This window comes from Barbus barbus (genome assembly GCF_936440315.1).
Source record: "Barbus barbus genome assembly, chromosome: 45".
Lineage (NCBI taxonomy): Eukaryota > Metazoa > Chordata > Actinopteri > Cypriniformes > Cyprinidae > Barbus > Barbus barbus.
Window position 1 is genome coordinate 12,179,966 of NC_136723.1, and position 23,528 is coordinate 12,203,493.

General features: G+C 37.7%; 2 protein-coding genes across 2 annotated transcripts; both read left to right on the forward strand.

Moving 5' to 3' along the window:
* Positions 1-1,443: 1,443 nt before the first annotated feature.
* LOC306864327 (SR-related and CTD-associated factor 4-like) lies at positions 1,444-18,785 on the forward strand. The gene is made up of 20 exons (XM_079408284.1): positions 1,444-1,626; positions 7,232-7,315; positions 7,473-7,517; positions 7,588-7,749; positions 7,863-7,992; positions 8,832-8,974; positions 9,131-9,307; positions 9,521-9,609; positions 9,713-9,806; positions 9,924-10,064; positions 10,157-10,230; positions 10,306-10,490; positions 11,217-11,317; positions 11,392-11,505; positions 11,990-12,146; positions 12,229-12,329; positions 12,416-12,569; positions 12,673-12,753; positions 16,994-17,080; positions 17,213-18,785. Exons 1-20 carry the CDS (start codon positions 1,597-1,599, stop codon positions 18,073-18,075), a joined length of 3,012 nt encoding a protein of 1,003 aa, XP_079264410.1. The 5' UTR covers positions 1,444-1,596; the 3' UTR covers positions 18,076-18,785.
* A 577-nt stretch (positions 18,786-19,362) lies between these two features.
* Positions 19,363-23,462, forward strand: LOC306864338 (superoxide dismutase [Cu-Zn]-like). Its single transcript, XM_079408302.1, has 5 exons — positions 19,363-19,547; positions 21,019-21,115; positions 21,259-21,328; positions 22,904-23,021; positions 23,106-23,462. Exons 1-5 carry the CDS (start codon positions 19,476-19,478, stop codon positions 23,211-23,213), a joined length of 465 nt encoding a protein of 154 aa, XP_079264428.1. The 5' UTR covers positions 19,363-19,475; the 3' UTR covers positions 23,214-23,462.
* Positions 23,463-23,528: the final 66 nt, after the last annotated feature.

Below are 23,528 nucleotides of genomic sequence, written 5' to 3' on the forward strand. Positions count from 1 at the left end.
TTTGACCATATTTCAAATTAATGAGTTGTCTTTAAGTAAATGACGCCCTCTGTTGGAGTTACAGTTTTATGAAGCTGTGCTTAGACTTGCACTATACTTTTCAAAAGTTTGGGGTCAGTAAGATTTGTTTTTGAAAATATTAATACTTTTATTCAGTAGAAATGCATTGTAATTGATTACAATTAAAGTAAAGATTTTTTTTTTTATGTTAAGGATTTCTAGTTCAAATTAATGGAATTTTTTGAATTTTCAGTTCATCAAGGAATCCTTAAAAAAGTATCACAGTCTCCACAAACATATATAAGCAGCACAACTGATTTTATAATTAATAATAATAATAATAATAAGTATTAATAAAAAGGAGTAATAATGCGGAAAATTCAGTTTTGGTATCACAATAAATTACATTTCAAAATGTTTTTGAAAAAACAGTTATATTAAAATGTAGTATTTCAATATTACCTTTTGATTCTATTTTGATCAAATAACTGCAGCATAAGAGACTTTTAAATGCATAAAAAACATCTTACTGACCCCAAGCTTTTGAATGTTAGTGTACATTCCTTTGCTTTATTTCTGAAGTGAATTTTGATAAACAAAGAACTTCAGTGGAACATTTTTTAATACAAGAGCCAAAGGTCAGGGAAGGCCTCTAAGCACATGTAATGCTCTGTCATGAATGTATTCAAGGCGTCTTAATCTTTTTGTCCTTTTTAATTTGAAAGGATCTTCATCTCACAAACACTTTGAAAATGAGCTGTTTCCTATTACAGACCTACAGCAAGTTTTAAGTGAATGCAGTTGCGCATGAAAGAGGGCCTGCATCATCAGTTTTATCCGAACTGTCAAGGGCGGTGGGTGAACATCAGGCAGCCTCCAGCATTTGGAATAATAATGAGCAGAATTTAAGCCCAAAGGATTTGATAAACCATATGTAGTCAAACCATATTTTCAAGTTTTATAAATCCAGGAACACATCATTTATAATCACTATGATGTTTGGAGTACACAAAAAACTATGACTTTTTTTGCAAGTAAAATAGGACCATTTAGGCTAATTTTCCTCTTTAATTCATCTTCTGGTATAATAAAAGAAAAAGATGTTTACATATGGAATTAGTAGTGTCTAATTTAATCTACATTTAATGTACATAATAACTTCTCATTCGGTGGAAACAAGATGAAAATGATGTTTTTATAAGATGTTCATTTATTGCAGAACACTTGTTTAAGCTACATTTGAAATAGTGTCTGCATTTCCCTTGACAATATGCTTCGGCTTGTTTGGTTTTAAATGCATTTATGTTTGTTATCAATTAAATGTTAACTATTTCCTGTGAACTTCTGAGAATGACTATTATATTATTATAAAATCAACCCTTATGTGGTTTTCGCTCTTGCCTGCGTTCTTCTAGCGGTCTCTAGCGGCCGTCCGTCGCAACAGCAGTCTCTCAATCCCATCCTGCACCGCGAGCTCCGCGCCGACTCCGAGTCCGAGCTGTCTGTCTGCTGCCAGGGGCGGCCTGTTGGAGGACAGCGCCACACATATTTCTGATTTTACCGGAGCAACTGACTGCAAAGCAGAGACGGGACACCATGGATGCCGTCAACGCTTTTAATCACGAGGTGTGTGTGTGTTCAATAAGATGAAACGGCTGTAAAATGGCGGTTTGTTGAGCACAAGCGTTCAATGTGTTGCGACGGCCCAAGCCAGATGAAGGCCTCAGTGTTTAAAATGCGCTGTTGCATGTTGCCAGGTTGGATATAGCTGTTCATATGAACCCTTCCTTTCGTAAATGTTAGTGTAAATGCGTAGATCTGTGTATTACGCCGTAACAACAGCTCTAATCCTGATAATAAACAGCGTGGTCTGCAGTTGGTCGTTTTGCCTGTTGGTTTCGGCTTTTTTCCACACTTGATCTAGAACATGTATGAATACACTTCTGTGCTAACGTTATAAGATGACTTCCAGACTAGTGATCGTGTTGTTTACAGTCTGCGCTGTGTGTGTAGCTCCTCCAGCGTAAACTGACATAACCTGTCACAGTTCATTCTTTCAGGGACTTTATATTGCTCGCTAATAGTCGTGATAAACAATTGTGTCCGCTAATGGCTAATTGTCCAAAATTGTGACAGAATCATTATAAAGGTACCGTATTCCATAAAAACACAATTTCATTAATGCCCATGACGTTTTTGCACCCAAAATATTGACATTTTTGTTGCAAACGACCATTTTGTATTTTTTCTCTGGCCCTTTAAAATGATGTTTTTGTTACTGTGCCTTTAAGACCCATGCAAATGGATTGTGTTCATCTAACCTCCGCCTACTGTAGTTCAGTGTTTATCCAGCTTGCTGGATGCGAGTTTATGTAAATATGGGCGGTTATTTATTTACAAAGTTTTAAAGTTAAAAGCTGTTAATTTTTCCAAACTTATAGGTGAAGTGTGTGATTTCTGCACCACAAACCTCACTAAAACTGAGATGCAAAAACAATGATTGTTTTCAAGCACGTTTTCGCACACGCTTATTGGTCAGCCAAATTGATAAGCCCTCCCCCAAATTCACGTCATTGGTTTAACGAGTGTCAGTCAGGATGCTTAAAGGCACAATATGCAAGATTTTCGTAATACAATATTCAAAAACTACAGTATGGTATATTTCATGCAGTTGTGTGAAAAAGTTCCCAAGGATTTGTAAATCCAGATAAATTCCAAATTATGATTATTTTAATTGCACAATGATATGCAAAATGTAAATACAATATAACATAACAAGAAAAATTACACAGAACATAGGGAACAGCCAGGAAAATCCAATTATAACCTGAATAAAGTGAAAGAAAAAAAGAAAACAGATAACATAGAATCAAGTAAGCAAAGGAAGGAATAAATATACTAATAAATAAATACAATATAAAATAATAATTGTACAGGGTAATTTTGAAAAAGGCACAACAAGTTAGTGTTTTCCTTGCCTTAGTATTTTCTGATACTGAGAGTGTTTCAAAATATTGTTGCAACTCTCTAACAAACACCTTAAATGCGGCTTATTATTGGAGAATTTACACTTGTGGGTATGGTATTTGGCTCGGATAAGTAATAGATTTATAAGATAAATCTTTCCAAAACAAAGAAAATTGAGAGTACACACAATCAATTACAAACTTGTAAAAACTGTTCCAAAACATTTTAGTATAATTATAGTACCAAAATAAATGTACAGTCGTTTCATCTTGTACATTACAAAAGTTGCACATTGTGTTAATATCAGGTTTGAATTTCTTTAGGTAACTATTCACTGGGTAGAATCTGTGGATTAATTTGAAAGATACTTCTCTCACTTTGTTCACAATAAGGTATTTATGTGGCAAAAGCCAAACTTTTTTTCCAATTTGCAATATTAGTAAAATTACTCCAATGGGCAATAACATATGGTTTGGATACAACTTCCTTCTGAAAAAGAGCACGAATCAGTTTGTTACTTAAGTGTGGTACGATACCAGCTTTACCCACTGTTGTATCCACCGCCCGCTGCCATCAGCTCCCTTGTCTCGCACACACGAGCGCAACTTTAGAACAATATTTAGTAACTTTCAGACCCTTTTGGCGTCTTTTTTCCCATAACGGGTACATACTAACAAACCTAGCGACTTTTTTTTTTTTTTTTTTTTTTTTACCTTATCATTCAGTTGGAAGATGTCTCCAGTACTGCCCCGCGAGCGCGAGGTCCCTCTCCCGGCGCAGTGTCGCCTCTCTCGGCGAAATTAGAGGGTGAGACGGCGAGGATTTGGGAAAAGAAACAATAAATATGATTAAATTTCTGGAAACTCGTGACCAACCGGCAGAACAGAACATAAAGTCAGGTTCGCTCCAAGGACAGTGCAGTTATATAGAATACAAAACACCGAATGTACATAAATATTAAGAAAAAGAAAAGTAGAAAAAATAATAAATAAAATATAAATATAAATGTGCAGGTCAGTATGTTGTTGACTTAATAATATAAGAAGGAATGTACAAAAGAATGTGCAAAAAAGTTGTACAGGGTATTCACATAGCAGCAATACGAGGTTGAAAAAATTATGAATAGCTTATTGATATAGTGATATTTACATGGAGTCAAGTGATGTTATGACACAGAGTTAGAGTTTAGGAGCCTGATGGCCTGGGGGAAGAAGCTCCTCCTAAGTCTCTCAGTTTTTGCCATAAGGCTACGGAAGCGCTTACCAGATGGAAGCAAAGTGAATAGCTGGTTACCAGGGTGATTTAAGTCCTTGATGATTTTGACAGCTCTACTTTTGCAGCGTTTGAGGTAGTTGTCCTGCAGAGAGGGGAGAGCAGACCCTGAGATGCGTTCAGCTAAGCGCACAACTCTCTGTAGAGCTTTGCAGTCCTGATTGGAGCTGTTTCCATACCACACTGAGATGCACTGAGTCAGTACACTTTCTATGGTCCCTGAATAGAAAGTTTTCAGGATTGCTGGTGACACCCTGAATTTCCTCAGCTGTCGCAGATGGTACAGTCTTTGCCTGGCTTTCTTAACCTGTGTTTGGATGTGTGTAGTCCAAGTCAGGTTCTCGGAGATGTTTACACCGAGGTACTTGAAGCTACTCACCCTCTCCACAGGGGTCCCACTGATCATAAGAGGAGTGTAGGGCCGCTGCTGTCTCTTCCTAATGTCCATGATCAGCTCTTTAGTTTTTCTCACATTCAGAGAGAGACAGTTGTCCTGGCACCATGATGTCTCTCTACCTCATCCAAGTATGCGGTCTCATCATTGTTGGAAATGAGGCCCAGAACCACAGTATCATCAGATATAATTGTTTCATACCGGGCTCTGCACTTCGACAGGGCTTCGGGACTTGAGCAGGAGAGGTCTATATATAGGCTAAGGTATAGGCTTAAGCTATAATTCGTAATTTAATTAGTTTATAGCCTTAATAATTTGGGCACTGTCTGTTTCATTAATTTATTCCCTAGAAAACCCATGATTTAACCTGTTAACCTTTGCCAGAGCGACGGCGCACTGAATGCTCTTTGTTTGCATGTGTCATTGTTTTCTAATAGAATAAATAAAACGGGACAAAGTTAATCTTGACAAACTATATATCATTCTGAAGGTCTAAGCCTCAAGCATCGACGACAGATCGCTGTTTTCCGATGGAAAGCTTATAAGGAATGTATTTGCTACATTTGCGTAAGCAGTACACATCAAAACATGCAGAATAAAAAAGCAGTACGTACCAGATTCATTGTAATAACGAGTCACAAACGCGTCCACTGCTGAAATCCCATCTTAGTTAGAGAGGTAAGGGTCCACAGAACAACTTCCCAGCGAGCACTTTTAGTCCAGCGAAACAACAACGTTGTAATAAGGATGACTATTCCTCTGTTTACATTTAATTTCTTCGGGAGAGTTATTGTTCACGTCCGTTATGGAATAAATTACGCTCAAAAACAGCGTCTTGGTGGTAAAAAAACAACCACTGTGTTGTAGCATACAGTTTTACAAACAGAATGAGACCGTCTCAGAAAAGCGGAATATAGTTTATTTGAATTTGGCGCTCTCTCCTGAGTGACGCACGCTGTGACGCAGCTGTCATCTGAGCGATCTGCTTTATCCATAAAAAAAACGTTTTTTTTTTTTTCTACATTTTTTATATATGTGTGTGTGTGTGTGTATTGTGTGGGGAATGTGGCCGTATCTGCATGATTATAATCTGTATGGACGCACATCAGCGTGTTTATTACCGACTCTATGACGGCTATCATTGTGATTCAATGATCAGCTATTATTGATTATATGGCGTTGTATGGCGTATTTAAGGTATCGAACAGCATGAATGCAAACACATAGTCACGGTACAACATTTGCCTGCTAACCCATTATTTCTCTTATAAACAAAGCTTTGTACCTCACATGTGTTATACTCGCATTAAAATGTTTCATGTGAGCAGCAGTGTTTTCCGTAGCACCTCCGGTGGAAGCAGTGCAGCCCCACAAGCCGCAGTTACATGTGGGATCATTTTATTTTAAATGTCAATTGCTAACATTGTGATTGCATTTTAAAATACAACAACAAGAACAATGAAACCATTTTAAAGAGGCGCGTTCAGTGGTCTCTGTGACGGGATCTGAAACAGCCAACAAAGTAAAATAATCCGTACTACAGCACGCTCTCTTCATTTTATTAAATTATCATAATCACATCTATTCATTTTACAGTCCTGCTACAAGCCTTTTATTTAGACTAAAACCCCTTTAATTCGGGTGAGAAAGCCTGCGTTTTGAGTGGCATTTGTACATCCTGTCATGTCGGTGAATATATGCCACTGCAATAGACGCATTTCGCAGTATCAAGGTTAACGATTAATCGATTAATTGATCCTTAATTTAAACGGCGATCAATCATGGTAATGATTGAAAATTGACATCCCTAATCTGAACAAAGTTACAGATGTTCTCTCTCTTAAACAACTCTCAAAATAAAATGCTCTTTGACTAGAAAAGAGGTTGAAATAACAATTAATTGAAAAGGAGTTGCTGTATATAACAATGCAGATGTAATTTCCCACTATGTTTCTTAATTTGTAATTTTTTTCACTAACCTTTATTAAATGTCATCTTTCACATCAAATTCTTACATTGTTTTTAAATACTTCAGAATAACTGTTACCATTCAAATGAAATCAGTATCAACAAACTCCATCTTTGCACTGTAGGAAACACAGAAGCTGCAACTGAAGTGTGATCAGATGTATTTACACAGACTGTTTGATGAAGCTGAGGTGGCATAAATGCATTTAAGTGGTCACACTAGACTTTGAGCATGCAAAATCGTTTCGCATGCTGCAACGGTCGTGATAGGACGTGTAAAATGTCAATAAAATAAAATAAAATGTAAGTCACTTAAATTGAACTTCTTGTTCATTGAACTACTATTGTATAAAACCACATTGCAATCGTGTTGAAACATTTTGGTCGTGCAATGTTGCATACCTAAATCATATATTATACATTTCTTGTTTTTTCTTTCTTACTACCGCAGTATGCATCTATAAGTTTCTGTGAGTGCTGTTGCGCTCATTTTTTTTAATTTCTGCACGAGTCTCACTTACTCAGGCTGCACAAGTCTCATCTGGCACGACAGAAGTTGTCGTAAGTGTGACGTCAAAACAACCTCACTTGCATTACGTGCCTTAACATTACTTTATGGCTTTATTGCAGTTGTTCTCCTTGATGGACACCAAGCCTCCCATCTCGAGGGCTAAGATGATCTCCATCACCAAATCTGCCATAAAAGCCATTAAAGTAAGTTGATCTTAAGGTTGAAGTGCAGTAATCACACCCATCACAACTGATACCTGATGCTGTTGGGTTGAAATATGATACATTGTCTGTGCTTTAGCACAGTGACACATTTGAAAACCATCCATTTAATCCTTTTTTCTTTTTTTGTGTCTACCAGTTATACAAGCATGTTGTCCAAATCGTAGAAAAGTTCATAAAGAAGGTAGGTGCCCATCTGGTCTTAATTTAAGATGGATGTTTTGTTTATTTATTGGATGCTGTTTTGTGCGCAGTGCAAACCCGAGTACAAAGTACCAGGGCTATACGTGGTGGATTCCATCGTGAGACAGTCACGGCATCAGTTTGGAGCAGATAAAGATGTGTTTGGACCTAGGTTCACCAAAAACATCACAGGGACATTTGAGAATCTTTGCTTGTGTCCCACAGAAGATAGGGTGAGAATATCCAGCGATACGCATATGTTTATTTTCTAACAGCTTTTTATTCAGTACTCTTGTTGTATTATTTAAACGATTCTCACTTCATAATGTTTCTCTTCCTTCTTCAGAGTAAGATAGTGAGAGTGCTGAACCTGTGGCAGAAGAATGGAGTGTTTAAGATCGATGTAATCCAGCCTCTATTGGACATGGCTGCTGGATCCAGCAGCTCATCAGGCTTGGACAATGGCCCTGATGGGGGTAAGACACTGATGTGTAACATTGTGACTATCCTATTTTAATGCACCTCTTATCTGTTACAAGATTTGTTTTGTGATACAAACTTGTCTTTCTGGTCGCAAGTATGAGCAGCAAGACAGTAGCAAATGTTTGGGGTAAGTAAGATTTGTTTTGAAAGAAATTAACATTTTTATTCAGCTAGTATGAAACTATAAATTATCAAAAGTAACAGTATTGAAAGATTCCCATTTCAAGTAAATGCTGAACAATTTATTCATCAAAAAATATATCTAGGCTTTGACAAAAACAAAACAAGCAGCAGAACTGTTTTGTTGAATGTTTTTTGAGCACCAAATCAGCATATTAGAATGATTTCTGAAGTAATGTCTGCTGAAAATTCACCTTCACAGGAATAAGCAGCATTTTAAAATGTATTACAATCAAAAACAGTTATTTTTTAAATGTAATAATATTTCATAAACTTACTGTTTTGCTGTATATTTGATTAAATAAATGCAGCCTTGGTGACCATAAGAGACTTCTTTCAAAAACATTAAAAAAACTTACAGACTCCAAACATTTGAATTGTAGTGTAGATGTTTTAATAGTGTCTCTAATTCAAGCCTCAGTATCAAAATGGTGTTAGAGTTGCTAAGTTTATTTTTGTCTGTGAATCAGTTTCAAACTAAAATTGTATTGTATCTATTCAGGATTCTAATTCTGTGATTTGCAAGCATCATCAATCAGAATACCTTGTGATGTTGACATTTGTCTTGTTTTAAAAGGTTTTACCTTTTTGCATTCATATTTAGAGTTTCCTACTGACATACAATAAGTTGATTATCAATGTGTTTCTGCAGCATCTCCACAGTCTCCGGTTAGGGAACAGGAGACTCACCCTGTGGTGACGACAAACTCGATCGCAGCAGCTGTGCCTCAGCTTCAGAACCCAGATGCCTTTGCGGCTGTTGCTCAATTTATTCAGTCTTCTCAAGGACAGCAGGTTAGTCAACTGAATACACTGGGTTTCCTGCATATCAGTTGTTTGGGAAGGACAAAGCATTGAACACCTTTTTTTTTTACATAAAAAAAAAAAAAGAAAAAATTCATGAAATAATTTTAGCCCATTCGGGATATTCACGTTCACTGTTTTCTAAAGATTCAGCAGATGCTTCAGAACTTTCAGCTGCCAGAGAAACCTCAGTCTCCAGTTGTGGACAATAATAAGAGTCACCTCCACCTACAGGCCCAGGCTATGACTGCCTCCTCCACCCTCACACATCAGCACATCCATCACTCTCCACAGCCTGTGGAGAAGAAAACCACCTTCGACAAGGTGAATAAAAGAGATCAGTTGTTTTTTCCAAGTTATATTTAAAAAATTTTTTTATTTTTTTTCAAACATTGACAATGTCAGATACATCAGGAACAGGTGAACCCAAAACCAGCCCAATATACCAACCAACTAATTTATTTTGAAATTGTGTAGGTTTGCACATCCCTAGTTGGCCTAAAGTCACTGAAATTCTCTTTCCTCTTCATTCTTCAGACCCTCCTGGACCGTTTTGACTATGACGATGAGCCAGAAGCGGGTGAGGAGGCAAAGAAGGATGAAACCCCATCTGTCCAACCTACTATGTAAGTAGCATCTCCTTCACCATATTTTGAATGCTCATATACAGTATATCATCTGCTGAGCTTGTGCAGAATTTTAAATTTGTTATTTCTTCTGTCTCCGCAGAGGATTTCCTGAGCAGACCGTCCCAGGATTTCCTCCAGCCAATCAGATGCAGCACTTTCAACAACATATGATGACCGTATCACAGCGACAACAGGTAGATTACTACAGCCCTCTTATATGGAGACATTTTGGACTAAAATCTGATTTTAATGACATTTTCCTGTTAGCTAATAAATCAACAGTCACGTTTTGTTTTTTGTTGTATGCTCAGGTTGTTCTACCTTCAAATGGACAGGTCCAAGGCTTTGGTCTTATGACCTCTCAGCCCTATCCAGACATGATGTCTCAGATGGGGCAGCCACATGCAGCTTTTCCCCCTCAGAATGACACCTTCAGTCAACATCAGCATCCAGTAAAATCAATTTGGAAATAAACAATTAACTGATTCTTAACAGTAAAGCTGATGTAGAATTTAATACTAATCTCTGATAACTTGTGGCACAGGAAATGATGAATTCAGATGCATCGGCTAGGCCTTATCCCGATGGCAAGAGGTCACGGTCACGTTCCGGGTCGAGGTGCGCACAACAAATCATTATGAACAACAACACTAGGCCTCGTGACAAGGTTAAATGTTGCTGTTTTTGTTTCAGATCTCCTAAAAGAAGAAGGTCTCGGTCCAATTCCCGTACCAGACGAATGAGGCATCGGCGGTCGCGCTCTCGAGAACGACGGCGTCAGTCGCCTCACTCGCGATCTCAGGAAAGAAGAGACAGAGAAAAGGAAAGAGAACGAAGACAAAAAGGCCTTCCACCTATAAAGAACAAGACTCTCAGTGGTAAGCAAGACCACTTTCACGACTGTAACACCGTGTCCTAACTACACGCGACAGAGACAAGCAATTTGGGTGTCCACACCAGACAGAATCAATCAAATATCACAGCCAATCAGAAGCGTGTGTGGGCGGGCTCTCCCTGAAAGCGCACTGCACTCGCAACGAAATGGATCTGTTTATAATCTAATTCATAAATATTAAAGTTTTAACATCATTAAATGTACATACTGAGTGACTGATAACGTCATTGTTATGGAATACACTCGTTGGTTCGCAGTGAGTTCACTGTTTTAACAGACATCTTTAATTTATTTTCAAGATCTGAGGTAAACTGTCTGTTGTTGTTTGCAGTATGGCTATAAGGTCACACAAAATTATATTTAAACTCATATTAGACATGTTTAACTTTGAATAAAGCACATAATCACCTGAAATTATCTACTGTCATATAGTTCTTATGTTGTTGTTCCAGCCGCGACGTCGCGGAAATAGAAACCGTTTCTAAATTAGAAATTTTGCGTGTCGCTGTCGTGGCTAGTTAGGACAAAAACTCAGATTAACATTAAAAGATACCTTTTATCGCATGTTGCGGCGTCGCGTGTAGTTAGGACACGGTGTAACAACTAGTCAAGTGGATGCAGTTGGATCATGCGTAATTGCCCACTATAAAATACGCATAACACAGTTCTTCCTGATGCCAGTGTGAAATTGTGTATCTCTCTCTTTCAGTGTGCAGTACTACTCTATGGGTGGGACAGCTGGATAAAAGGACACAGCAGCAGGACGTGGCCTGTTTACTAGAGGAGTTTGGGCAGATAGATTCAATTAATGTATGTTCTCGAGAATTAGGGGAACATAAGATGATGTTGGATTTTTGTGCTGAAATCTCATTTTGTTTTGATAGATGATTCCTCCTCGTGGTTGTGCCTACATTGTCATGATTCATCGTCAGGATGCCTATCGAGCCTTGCAGAAACTAAGCAGAGGTCCATACAAAGTCAACCAGAAAGCCATTAAGGTATCAGATGATTATTTTAGCACAGACTGATAAAACTAAAACCACATAAAAGGAAACTTAAAACTTTTTTACTTAAACTTTTTAAACTTTGTTTTGAGTTTAAGTCATATGGTAATCAAGACAGTAAAACAGTATTATTGTGAAATAATGTCACAATTAAAATGGCTGTTTTCTATTTTAAAATTTGTAAAAATTGATTCCTGTGATGTCGACGTAAAATTGTCACATGATCCTTTAGAAAACATTCTAATATGCTGATTTGCTGCTTAATTTTTTATAATCAGTTGTGCTGCTTAATATTCTTTGTATGTTTTTCAGGGATCTTTGATTAATAGAAAATTCAAAACAATGTAAATAGACCTTATAAATACCTTATCTTTACCGTTATACAGTATTAATATCTTCTAATAATCTTAATGACTTAAATCTTTTGAACAGTATTATTGGTATTTTTTCACAATTATTACATAACTGTATTTTCCAGATTGCCTGGGCTCTGAATAAGGGCATTAAGGCTGAATTCAAGCAGTATTGGGATGTGGAGTTGGGTGTAACCTATATACCGTGGTCCAAAGTAAAGATGGAGGATCTCGATGTGTCTAGAGAAGGAGGGATGCTGGACCCTGATACTCTTGCACCAGGTAACTATTGCAACCAGTTGTAAATCATTTGTCCAGCCATTGAGGTCGCATTGTAATGTATTATTTGCATGTCCATGCACAGAATGGAGAAGCTCTCAGATTGAGCTGGAGAAGGCTGAAGAGTCTCAGAACGGCAGGACGGAGTTGGGAAAAGTGGAGAGCCCAGCTGTTGTACCTATGCAGGTAACTCATAATGCCCTTGTTCCTCTTCCTAAGGTTTTTAGATTTGGTCCTATTTATTAATTTTTCCTACTTTTGTTGTTCTTCAGGTTCCTCCTGTCCAGCCAAGCGGAGCAGTCAGTGTCCCACCTCCAGGATTCCCAGGACCCATGAACATCCCACCCCCCTCATTCCCACCTGGGGTTCCCCCACCCCCTGGTCCTTTCATACGGCCAGGCTTTAACCCCATGCAGATGCCACCAGGTACTGCAATACTAGTGGCACAATGTTAAGTGAGTTATCAGGATAGAATTGTTTTAAGAGAAGTATTGTACCAGTTCCTAACACACATTATTCTTTGTTTTAGGATTTCTCCCCCCGGGTGCCATGCCACCTCTGGGCGCTACTGGGCCTCCTCCACCTGCAGCAGGGATCGGCATGCCTCCAGGTGGGCAGCCTTCATTGTATAAACCCTACCTAATTTTGTTTTTATAGGCTTGGCCAGCAGAGATGGCAAAAGTACACACATCCTTCACTCAAGTAGAAGTATAGATACTCGTGTTTAAAAATACGAGTAAAAAAAGAGTAGTCAGTACTTCTACTTTTACCAAAGTTAAAAGAAAAGAAGTATGGGCTCTGTACTTAAGTAAAAAATTACCCATTATTACTACCTGTTTTAGTGTCACGCTGGTTACTGGATGTCACGTCATATTGACACATTAATACAAAATAACTTTACATTTTAATATTTTGTTAGCTAATGAATGTATAATGACTGAACAACCACCATGTAGAACAGGGCAGGACTGGGACAAAATTTCAGGCAAGGAAATCTCACACTCATCCAGGCCATCCCATACACAACAAATTCTGAAACCACGAATAACCCTTTTTCTTTTTTTTTTGTATCGCCATCACATTTAAAAAAAGGTTTAAAACCTTAGGCTGGGACCATTCAGAATAATTAAAGGTTCTCTATTGAACTGCACCTTCACTTGCATTTTCCTTTTCAGTCTCTTCATTTTCCATTATATCTCTCTACATCTCACTTTGTGTGTGTTTACTTTTTTCACTAATTTTCTTGTACCTGCCACTTTTCCCATCAGCCATCTGCTGTTATGTACAGAACTGTCTCCACCTTGTTGCAAAACAACCACCTCATTGTATTGTTTGCAATAACATAACTTTATTTTAGTTCAATTTAAAGTATCACATTATGACCATGTGTTGTTCTATCTTATAATGACTTAAATACTATAGATTTAACGAAACTGTACTCTTTAAATTGCTTAAATGTCAAAATTAGTTACAATATTACATCATGACAATAAGAGAAATCCTAATACTGTACATGTTATTGCATCATCATGAGTCATATTTTTCTCTTACCAAAATTAACCATGGTTATAGTAAAAGTTTTTTTTTTTTTAAGATTAATTACAATCCGTTTTAATTTACAACCATAGCTTTACTTCACATTTCATGGTTAGACTATGGTTAGTGTAGCAAAACCATGGTTCATTTGTGGTTACTATGGTTTAACTAGTAACCATGGCTTTTGGTTTGAATTTTTTTAAGGGTTGTGTTGTTATCTGCCCGAGCTCCCTCTAAACGATGTTTTATAACATTTGTCTGCTAAATTGCTACTGTAACTTTACAGTAGATAATAATGATGTCCTTTATCATACAGTATTTTGAGTGATGATAGTAATTTAGTTTAGTTTAGTTTACAGTAGACTATTATTAATCATCTGGCTGCTACTGCTAAGAGTTGCTAGCTGTTTAATTACATTTACATTTACATTTAGTCATTTGGCAGACGCTTTTATCCAAAGCGACTTACAATTGGGTAATACAAAAGCGATTAATCTTGAAGAGGCAATCAGACAGAGGAAGTGCTCGTAACACCAAGTCTCAGTCATTGTTCAAATAAGTACAAGCTAGTAAGCGGAGAGAAAGATAGAGGGAAATAGTTATTTATTTATTTTTTTTTTTTTTTTTGAATGAACTTAACTAAGTAAACAAACACAAAACTACAGCCTATTTACAAATGAAACTGACCTGCCCTTGAAGTCATGAACAGGTCAGTAGTTTTGCCTCTCTGATCCACTACATTCTCGAGTCTCTTGCATTGATTACTCTGGTAGAAACCTTTTGGCGGAGACACGGAGCGCGCACAAGCCGAATCGCGTTGCCAGTCAAGACTAACTGATTCTTGATGTATTATAGATTTGTTAACGAATGGTGATCCACCAAAACTAAAGTAACGAGCCTAGTTTGAAAATGTAAGAAGTAGAAACTACAGATCCCCCCCCCCCCGGTAGACCCTCAAAATATAATAAAACAAATAAATAAGCAAAATAAAATAAACAATAATAATACAAATAAATTAATATTAATAGATAAATAAATAACAATAAAGTAATTTTTACAAAGATTTTGAAAAGTTCCATCGAGATAATGTCCAAAAGATACACAGTCCAGGTTCGTCTGTTCATTGTGTGAGGAGGATTCCAACAGTTGACCAGCAATTTTTTGCTCCTGTGAGAGCAAACATCTTTGTTGGACGGATAAGATGAAGTCCCACAAGTCAATCATAAAAAAAATGGCAAGGAGTCAAACATATCTCAGTACCCAACAAATATAATCAGTCCTGTGAGAGCAGAGTCCAAAAAGGTGAGAGAGGAAAAGAAAAAAAAAACCTTGCCTAATACTCCTTGGGAACAGAGATTAGATGACAGATTCATATAAAAACGTTTCATTGGAGTCAAGTAAACCCTATGTAGCAATTTCCAATGAATCATTTGATGATTAGGGTTTTTAGAAGACAAATTAAACATAACCCATACCTGAAAATAAAACATGCACATCCTCATTAAGATTCAAGATATAGGTTGACAAAACAGAGAAAAAAGTAGGGTCAGGAGTACAAGGGGCATAAACTGAAAGAAATACAATATTTCTATTCTCCACCATTGTTTTTATGTGTTATTCTACCATCTGTATCACAAACTTTATCTAAAATAGTAATATTTAAAGTCCTCCGCACCAGTATTAGGACACCCTTGGTTTTAGAATCCGAAGATGAGTGAGATACCACTTCATAAAACTTATTACACCTGCATATATCCTCCTCTTTTTTGGGGAGGGGGGTTCTTGAACTAACACTATATCAATCTTTCTTCTTCGCAAAAAATCCAGAAAACCTGTACGTTTGTGAGGGCCATTTAGGCCATTAATATTACAACTCAAGAGTATTAAGGTCGGTCATAGGTATCAAACAGAATTACTGCATAAGACAAAATACAAGTTTGAAAATAAAACCAGATGAGTCTACCATTAAACCACCCCCCCACCCTTCCCATCACTATAAAAAAAAAAAAAGCATAAACACATTCCTATGAACTATGGCAGATCAAACCAAGAACAAACCTTGATCTGCCAGCACCCCTTAATATGGTCCGTGGCGTCAACAAAAACCTGCACATTACTGTAGCACCAACATTGGCCCCATAGTCACATACTGACTAGGCAGTATCTCTATAAAAAATAAATAAATAAATAAAAGAAAGAGAAGGAATAAAACATTAAAATAACATCATAATCAGTAAGCGATACTGTGCACAATGAAAGCTTCTAGTAACTATGAATTAAGAAGTGAGCATTAAAGTGAACAGTGAAAGACAGTCACCTAACCATTTAGAGCATCTCTTCTCCAATTAGACAGCAAATGTCCAGCTGAAGTTCACTGAGAGTTGGTGGATGAAAGGGATCTGAGAAAAACTACTGCTTCTTCTGGGGAGTGTAGCATTTTAGGTTCACCTTGATTGAGAATGACCTTCAGCGTTGCAGGATAAAGGAGAAAATTCTGGATGCCAGCGTCTCTCATCTCCTTCCTAATTGGCGCAAATGCACTTCTTCTTTTTGCGGTGACCGGAGAAAAATCTGGAAAGAAAGACAGCGTTGCTCCGTCGGATGTTTTCACCGGGGCATGAAGTCTGGCGGCCCACAGAATGAGCTCCCTGTCCGTGTATCGCAGCAGTTTAAAGATGAAAACCTGTGGTTTAACGCGATCTGAGGAGAGCCTTGTGTACACGCGATGCGATGCGCTCGCTCCACTTCAATCTCTTTGCCCACCAGAGACGGGAGCCACGTCGGTAGCGATCTTTTCAAAAAGCCCATAGGGTCGTCCTTTTCGGTTCCTTCAGGCAATCTAACCAGTCACAGATTTCTGCGCCTATCGTGATCCGCGATGACTTTTCTTTTGTTCTCTCATCTCCCCTGTAAGAAGATCCAGTTTAGAGCATAGCGACTGAACAACTGACATGTGAGAAGCGAACTCGTTTCGCATCGCCGTCAACGCGGTTCTTAGAATGTCCTCAAAGTGTGTAACAGTGTTCACCATCTTGTCCATCATATCACTCGCGGTCGGTAGCTTGGATTTCTTCTTAATCGGAGACGCAGACGGAGACAACTCCTGCTGTTTACGATTGTATGCCATCAGGGAAAGTATTATTAATGAATAAAACTCCAAATAAAACAAAATCAGCAAAAAGGGGCCAAATGTACGGAGCTCTACTCAAGTGCGACTAGTTTCATGAGAACGTCATGTCCCTCTCTGTTTAGTTAAATTTTAGTAAAATTTAATTTCCCATCTGACCCGATTTATTTTTTTTTTTCTGCTGTAGTTGGTAGCTCAGTTGAAGACCTGTCGAACGATCCAGCAGGTATGGGCCCAAGAATCAACAGTGATGGAACAGAGGGATTCAACTCAGGTGGGTACTTGTGCCTATGTGTCATTAATCACAAAATATTATGAAATATTATTTTAATATAGTAATGCTTTTTTATTTTTTTTTATTAATGTGTCTTTGTGAAGTCAATTCATTATTTCATTAACTCTGCAGGAAATCAGGTGCCTCCTGGAGGTCCACCAGGGATGGGCATGCAGTCTCCACCAGGTCTTCTAGGTTCAAGGCCGGGTATGATGCCTCTCCAGCGGCCCCCAGGGATGCCGCTCCCACACATGCAGCGTTTTCCTATTCCACCTCCTCGACCTGGCATGCCACCCATCCCACCACAGATGATGCCACCCAGGGGTCCACCTCAGATGATGCACCGTGAGCCACCACCCGGGGGCTTCGGCATGCCGCCCCCTCCTCATGGCATCAGGGGCCCCTTTCCCCCTCCCGGACCTCCCTTCATGAGGCCAAGCGGACCCAGACCAGATGGGCCGAATGATCACGAGGCGAGGCCGTTCAGAGGCGAGCGCCCCGGTTTAGGGAGGGGCAGAGATCGAGAACAGGACTGGTACGGAGGGCGGCGCCCTTTTGGAGAGGGTCGGGGCGGTGAGAGGCCGGACGGTCGTGAGCGATTTGGAGGCTGGCATGAGGAGCCGGAAAAACAAGGCGGATGGGATAGAGACAGAGAACGCAGGGACTGGAGGAGAAGTCCAGATGGAGAGAGGGATCGGGATAGAGATAGAGGACGGGATGGTGAAGAACGGACAAGGCGCTCTGCAGGAAGCAGAGAGAGGAGCACACGCTGGGATCGAGATGATAGACTCGATCGACTGGGTCTCACCAGCGAGGAACCCAACGAGAGACTAGCAGCAAATGCCAACGAGCTCAGTGCAAACGCTACTAAACAACTTCCTCAAGCCAAGCCTGATGTTCCAGCACCTTCCACCGCAGCCACAGCAGACTCTAAAGCCTCAGAACCTATAGCAGAGAACAAATCTGCCGAACAAACGCATTCGGCAGAGTCATAGAGGCCTCTTTATATGTCAAAACCATATGAGCTTCTCACATGTCAGTGCTAATCTTGAATACTGCTGGCTAGAAATCCAAGTCCAACTGTTGTGGGATGCTTTATGCATATAATGCTTGGTTCTTCATCCCAAACCAAGTTTTTCAGACTTTATAAAGCATCTTTTGGCAAACGTGGAGCGTTGCCTTGTGAATTTATTGTCCCACCTCAATGAATCTTGAATGTTGTATTAAAACTGAAGATAAGGAAAAGAAACAATTAATGATTCTGCTGTAAATATGCTAACATTACTCAAATGATGTTTGTAGATTTTGACTGGCCGTTTTTGTTTTTTTGGTTTTTACTTTACAACCCTGTTGAGTTTCAGAAATGGAAACATTGACTAAAATAAGATATTAAGACCCTTTTGCTGTAATGTTTTTAACTTAATGTTTACAACACACACACACACACACACAAAACGATGTTTTTATAATTTTTAAGTTTTTGGAGATAGGAACTCCAAATATTTCAGCGATAGGAATTTGGTTTTAATAAAATATTTTCATACCAAATGAATGAATTGACTAATATGCAAGTTGTTTCAGTCTTTTTAACATTTACCCTAGTGTTTTATAAGTATTTGTGCCAACTAGTAGTAAGGTTATCCAATTTAAAGCTAATCATGAATAAACATATTACTGTTTACTGGGCCTTATGGCATATACAACCATCTTGTGGTGTTTATCTTGTGAGTCTACTTCCAAACCATTCGTCATGGTTTGAATAGGACATGTATATCTATATGAATAGGTCCTGACTGTGGAATTAGAGGACAGCATGTGATTGTATGTCAAGGTCAAAGTGACAACCATGTGCTTTAATTTATCAATTGCAATATCTTTTCTATATGCGCATAACACATTAGAAATTTTAAGAGGTTGGTATATAAGTATAATAATTTAAAGTACACAAACATTCACTGTAAACATTATGTATTTGCTTTTACTGTAGACGTTTTGCTCCTTTCTTTGAAGCTAAAACCTAAAAAAAACCTAACCTAAAAAATACATATTGTAACATGTACAATGAGAAACAAATAGACCAAAAAAATTGAGAATTAAAATCAAAATCTTTTTTGAAAATTCGTCACTATAAATAGAAGGATAATTTCGAAACAGATATTTTTAAACGGCGTAAAATATTTAATTTCCTTCATAAAAAAAAAAAAAAAAAAGTAGAATTTGTACATATAAGGCACGTCACTTCCACATGACAGCGTGACACGCCACATTTTGACCCAATCACCGTCGACGAGTCTCTTCTGCCACCTGATTGGTCAGCTCGACTCATGCGCTTCCTCTATTATCAAACACTATTCTTTCGGTCACAACTTCACAGTTTTCATAATTCAAAGGCAGCATGGCGAAGAAGGCCGTTTGTGTACTTAAAGGCACTGGGGAAGTGACCGGCACTGTTCATTTCGAGCAAGAGGTAAAAGATTTTTTTTTTGCGGCGTTTGTTATGACGTTCCTGTAGCGGGAGAGCAGCGAGCTGGCCTGCAGTTACGGCGCGCGGCGTGTTATATTTGTGCTCCATCATTCAGGAGTCCACGCTTTAGCTTGACATGCTTATGCAGTTGTATGGGATTAGCTGTGCTAATATCATACAGACACTGATGACCAAATCTGCGTTTAGTATGAGCCCCCGTGCACACCCATGCTAATTATTTGCACGCACGCACGCATGTGAATGATGAAACCGTTAACGAACGCGTTTGCACCCGAGATTGTGAATTTGCAGCGTTTGGTGGCAGACTGTGGTGTCATTATGACTTGCCTTGAAATTCTCATGAAATTATAACTAGAAGGGACAAGTTTGCTGAGTCATGCTCCTCTATCAAGGACACAGATCAAGGCACACGTTATGCTGGAAGAGACTCAAACTGTACTGGTGTAAAAGCATTTCATTGCTCTTCAAACACCATTTGTAGTGTTTTTTTAGTCACATATCTGATCATATTCATATACTTTGGCGATTTTTTTTGAAAGTCTTAATTTGCCCTTTCACTAATTAATCTTGAGCAGCCTTATTCATATTCATGGCATTAAATGTTACATGCATTGAGAAAAAAAAATCATACTCGGTATTTTTGTCTCGTTTTCCAGTTCAAATATCGAAACATCCTTTTAATCAATATTTCATTGAGATGCAAAATAAAGATATGAAGTGAAAAATATCACAAGTTTGATTAAAACATGAACAAAAATCTGTCAATGGAATATGAAAACTTGGTTCCTTTTGCGTTAAGCTATTTGACATACTGTTTTAGATATTTGTTCTTGTTTTAATCAAACTCATTTAATCAGAAAACAAGACTTCTTATCTTGTCCTTTTCCATCTCAAGTAAATGTATCTTGATTTACGAATCTTTAGACTTTTGCACTGGAAAACAAGACAAAAACACTGAGGAAGAACATCACTTGTTACAGTGTGTTTAGTAGATGGAGTAAAACATATTTCAGTTCTCGCAGTTACAAGCAGAGCTGTCCAAGCCTTAAGCTTTTTTTTTTATGTTTTCAAAATGAATGAATTTGGAAGTTGTTCAAAATTTGAATGGTTGCTAATGCAGCTCATTGTGTGCTTCCCAGACATATACATTTAGAGAACATTGTGCTTTTTTCAATTTCTTCCTGACTTATTCTTAATCTTCAAGTTTTAAATTTACCTCTATAAAACCAGCAGATACCCTGTCAAGTATTTACATTTAAGCATTTGGCAGATGATTTTATTTAAGTTGCATTACTTTGCAGGTATACATTTGATCAGATCCTGCATTCCCTGGTAATCAAACCCATGTGTTTGGTGTTGTTTTCACCATGCATCATACCAAACAGTAAATGCTTCTGTTTTCTGAAGTGATATGAAACTATCATTGACCAAATGAGTGATCTGTTTGTTTTAGAATGACAGGTCTCCAGTGAAGCTCTCAGGTGAAATCACTGGCCTTACTCCAGGAAAGCATGGTTTCCATGTCCATGCTTTTGGAGACAACACAAACGGTAAGCACCATTTCTCCTGTCACTGACATTAAAAGTACAGGTTAATCCCATTACGACTGAAGACTTTGATCTTAAACCCCTAGATATATCTTTATTTTGGACACAGACATTACAGATATTACCATTTTGTTTCCTCCTCACAGGCTGCATTAGTGCAGGTCCGCACTTCAACCCTCACGATAAAACTCACGGTGGACCAACTGATAGTGTCAGGTGAGTTTATCAGTGCGCTGTATGCCATGACCCCTTTACGCGTTTCCTATCTTTTATATTTGGTGAAAAGCTCATTTTCATGATCTATTCATGTTATAGGTCACAGTACAAACTCTGCCTGCCCACAAAGTTGTCAGATTTGCCTAAATCTCTACAAGTCAAATGGGCGTATATATGAAGAGCAGTACTTCCTAAATAGTATCTTATTACTTTTGCATTCAATACGATATTGCAGTGTTCAGAGAGCACAGAGGACTATATTAATTTTTATAAATGTATGTATTAATTTACAGAAGTATGTGTTAATCATATTTTGTAGCCACAGTAAATGACAACTTAAAAACACTGGCAGGTTGATAGCAAAACAGTCCCAAACCCATCATTATTGACTCAACTGAACTTTGAGATCAAATAAAAACAAGTACATTTCAAGCTTTTAAGAGCATTATATTTAACTGAGCAATAGTTTTTATTACTATATATTATTTAGGGCTAGGTAAAAAAATATAGATTTTCCGATTTTACTTGAACTGATCGGTTTAATACAGTTTCAGCACGAAATAAACTTGAATAAACATCCGAGGGTATGTTAAAAGAAAGAGTACGATTTCCCGAAATCTGTATAATGTAATCGCACATTCAATGTTTTAACCTGTAAAGACGTCAGTATAAAAGCTTGTAAACAGTCACGTAACGCCATATTTATCTCAGAAAAAAAACATTGGTGACCATAAACTCTTTAGTTAATTTACGGTTGAATAAATCTGGTAAGTTTTTATGACAGCTACTATTTAAATGTTTATATTTCAAAAAACAAATTGGAGTAGAAATATAATTGTAATTGTAACTTTATTATTAAAAATACTTTGTGTAATTTAAGCATTTTTATACAAATCTGTTAATTTTAACCTTCAATATTGTAGTAATGTAGTACCAGCTGACACATTTTACAGCATTAGTTGTGAGATTAGTTTTTAGTACTGTACCTGATATATATCCAAAATAATCAAAATCGAATCGCAAGCTTGTGAATCAGAAATGAATCATGAAATTTATCAAAAACCAGTGCTATTATTTCTTGCTTTTTTATTTTTATTTAATAATATTCATAATGAACATTTTTAGTCACTGAATACATCAAAAACAGTAAGAATGTAGTCTGTGTTAAAGCCCTGTTATCTTTATGGTTTTTAATAAAGAGTATATTCTAGTTTTGAACACTCATATATGTCCAGTTTTTCCAAAATCATTCAGGCCTGAAGAATGGTTTACCATCTAAATAGATTTAGTTTTTCAGCTTTTAAAAAAATATTTTAATTTTCTAATTTAGATTAGTCACCCCAGTCATTCTACAATGATTCATTAATTTCTCCCAAATATAACTATTAAAGTCATCTTTAGAGAATAAAATGTCTGTATTTTCTCAATATATATCGCAGAAACCTAAATATTGCCATGCAAGTTATTTTCTAGTATCATACAGACCTAATTTTGGAAGGTTAACTTTTCAGTGTAATTTAAAGCAGCCAAGCTAGCAAATGTGTTTTTATTACTGTAATGTACTGTGTGCCGCAGACACGTCGGAGACCTTGGTAACGTGATAGCTGGTAACAATGGTGTTGCAAAAATTGACATTGTGGATACAATGGTGACCCTGTCAGGGGAACACTCCGTCATTGGGAGGACCATGGTGGTAAGAAAACAACTCTGGATTTATAATCAGCACCATATCGAATAGTAACAACTAGCTGACCTCATTGTGTATATTCTGCTCTAGATCCATGAGAAAGAGGATGACTTGGGTAAAGGAGACAATGACGAAAGTCTTAAAACTGGCAACGCTGGAGGTCGTCTGGCCTGTGGTGTTATAGGCATCACTCAGTGAAGTCCAGCTCTAATCAAAGACTTAGCTTTGAAATAATGGTGACCAATGCGGATCCCCCTTCCCTAAGCACTTAGCCCACTGACGAGTATGATCTCTATTTTTGCAAGTTAATGTTTAAGGAATTATACTTTAGCTATGTAAAGCCGTTTTTCCGCACACATCTATGTGGGCACTATCTACCTTCTTACAGCTACAAAGTGATGTTTCCTCTGATCTCTGCTTTATTCAATAAAAATTGAGCAGACTGGATGTGTGTGTGTCTTTATGAAGTACACTTTTGGGCTGTGATGGGGAAAAAAATTGTGCAGGTATAGT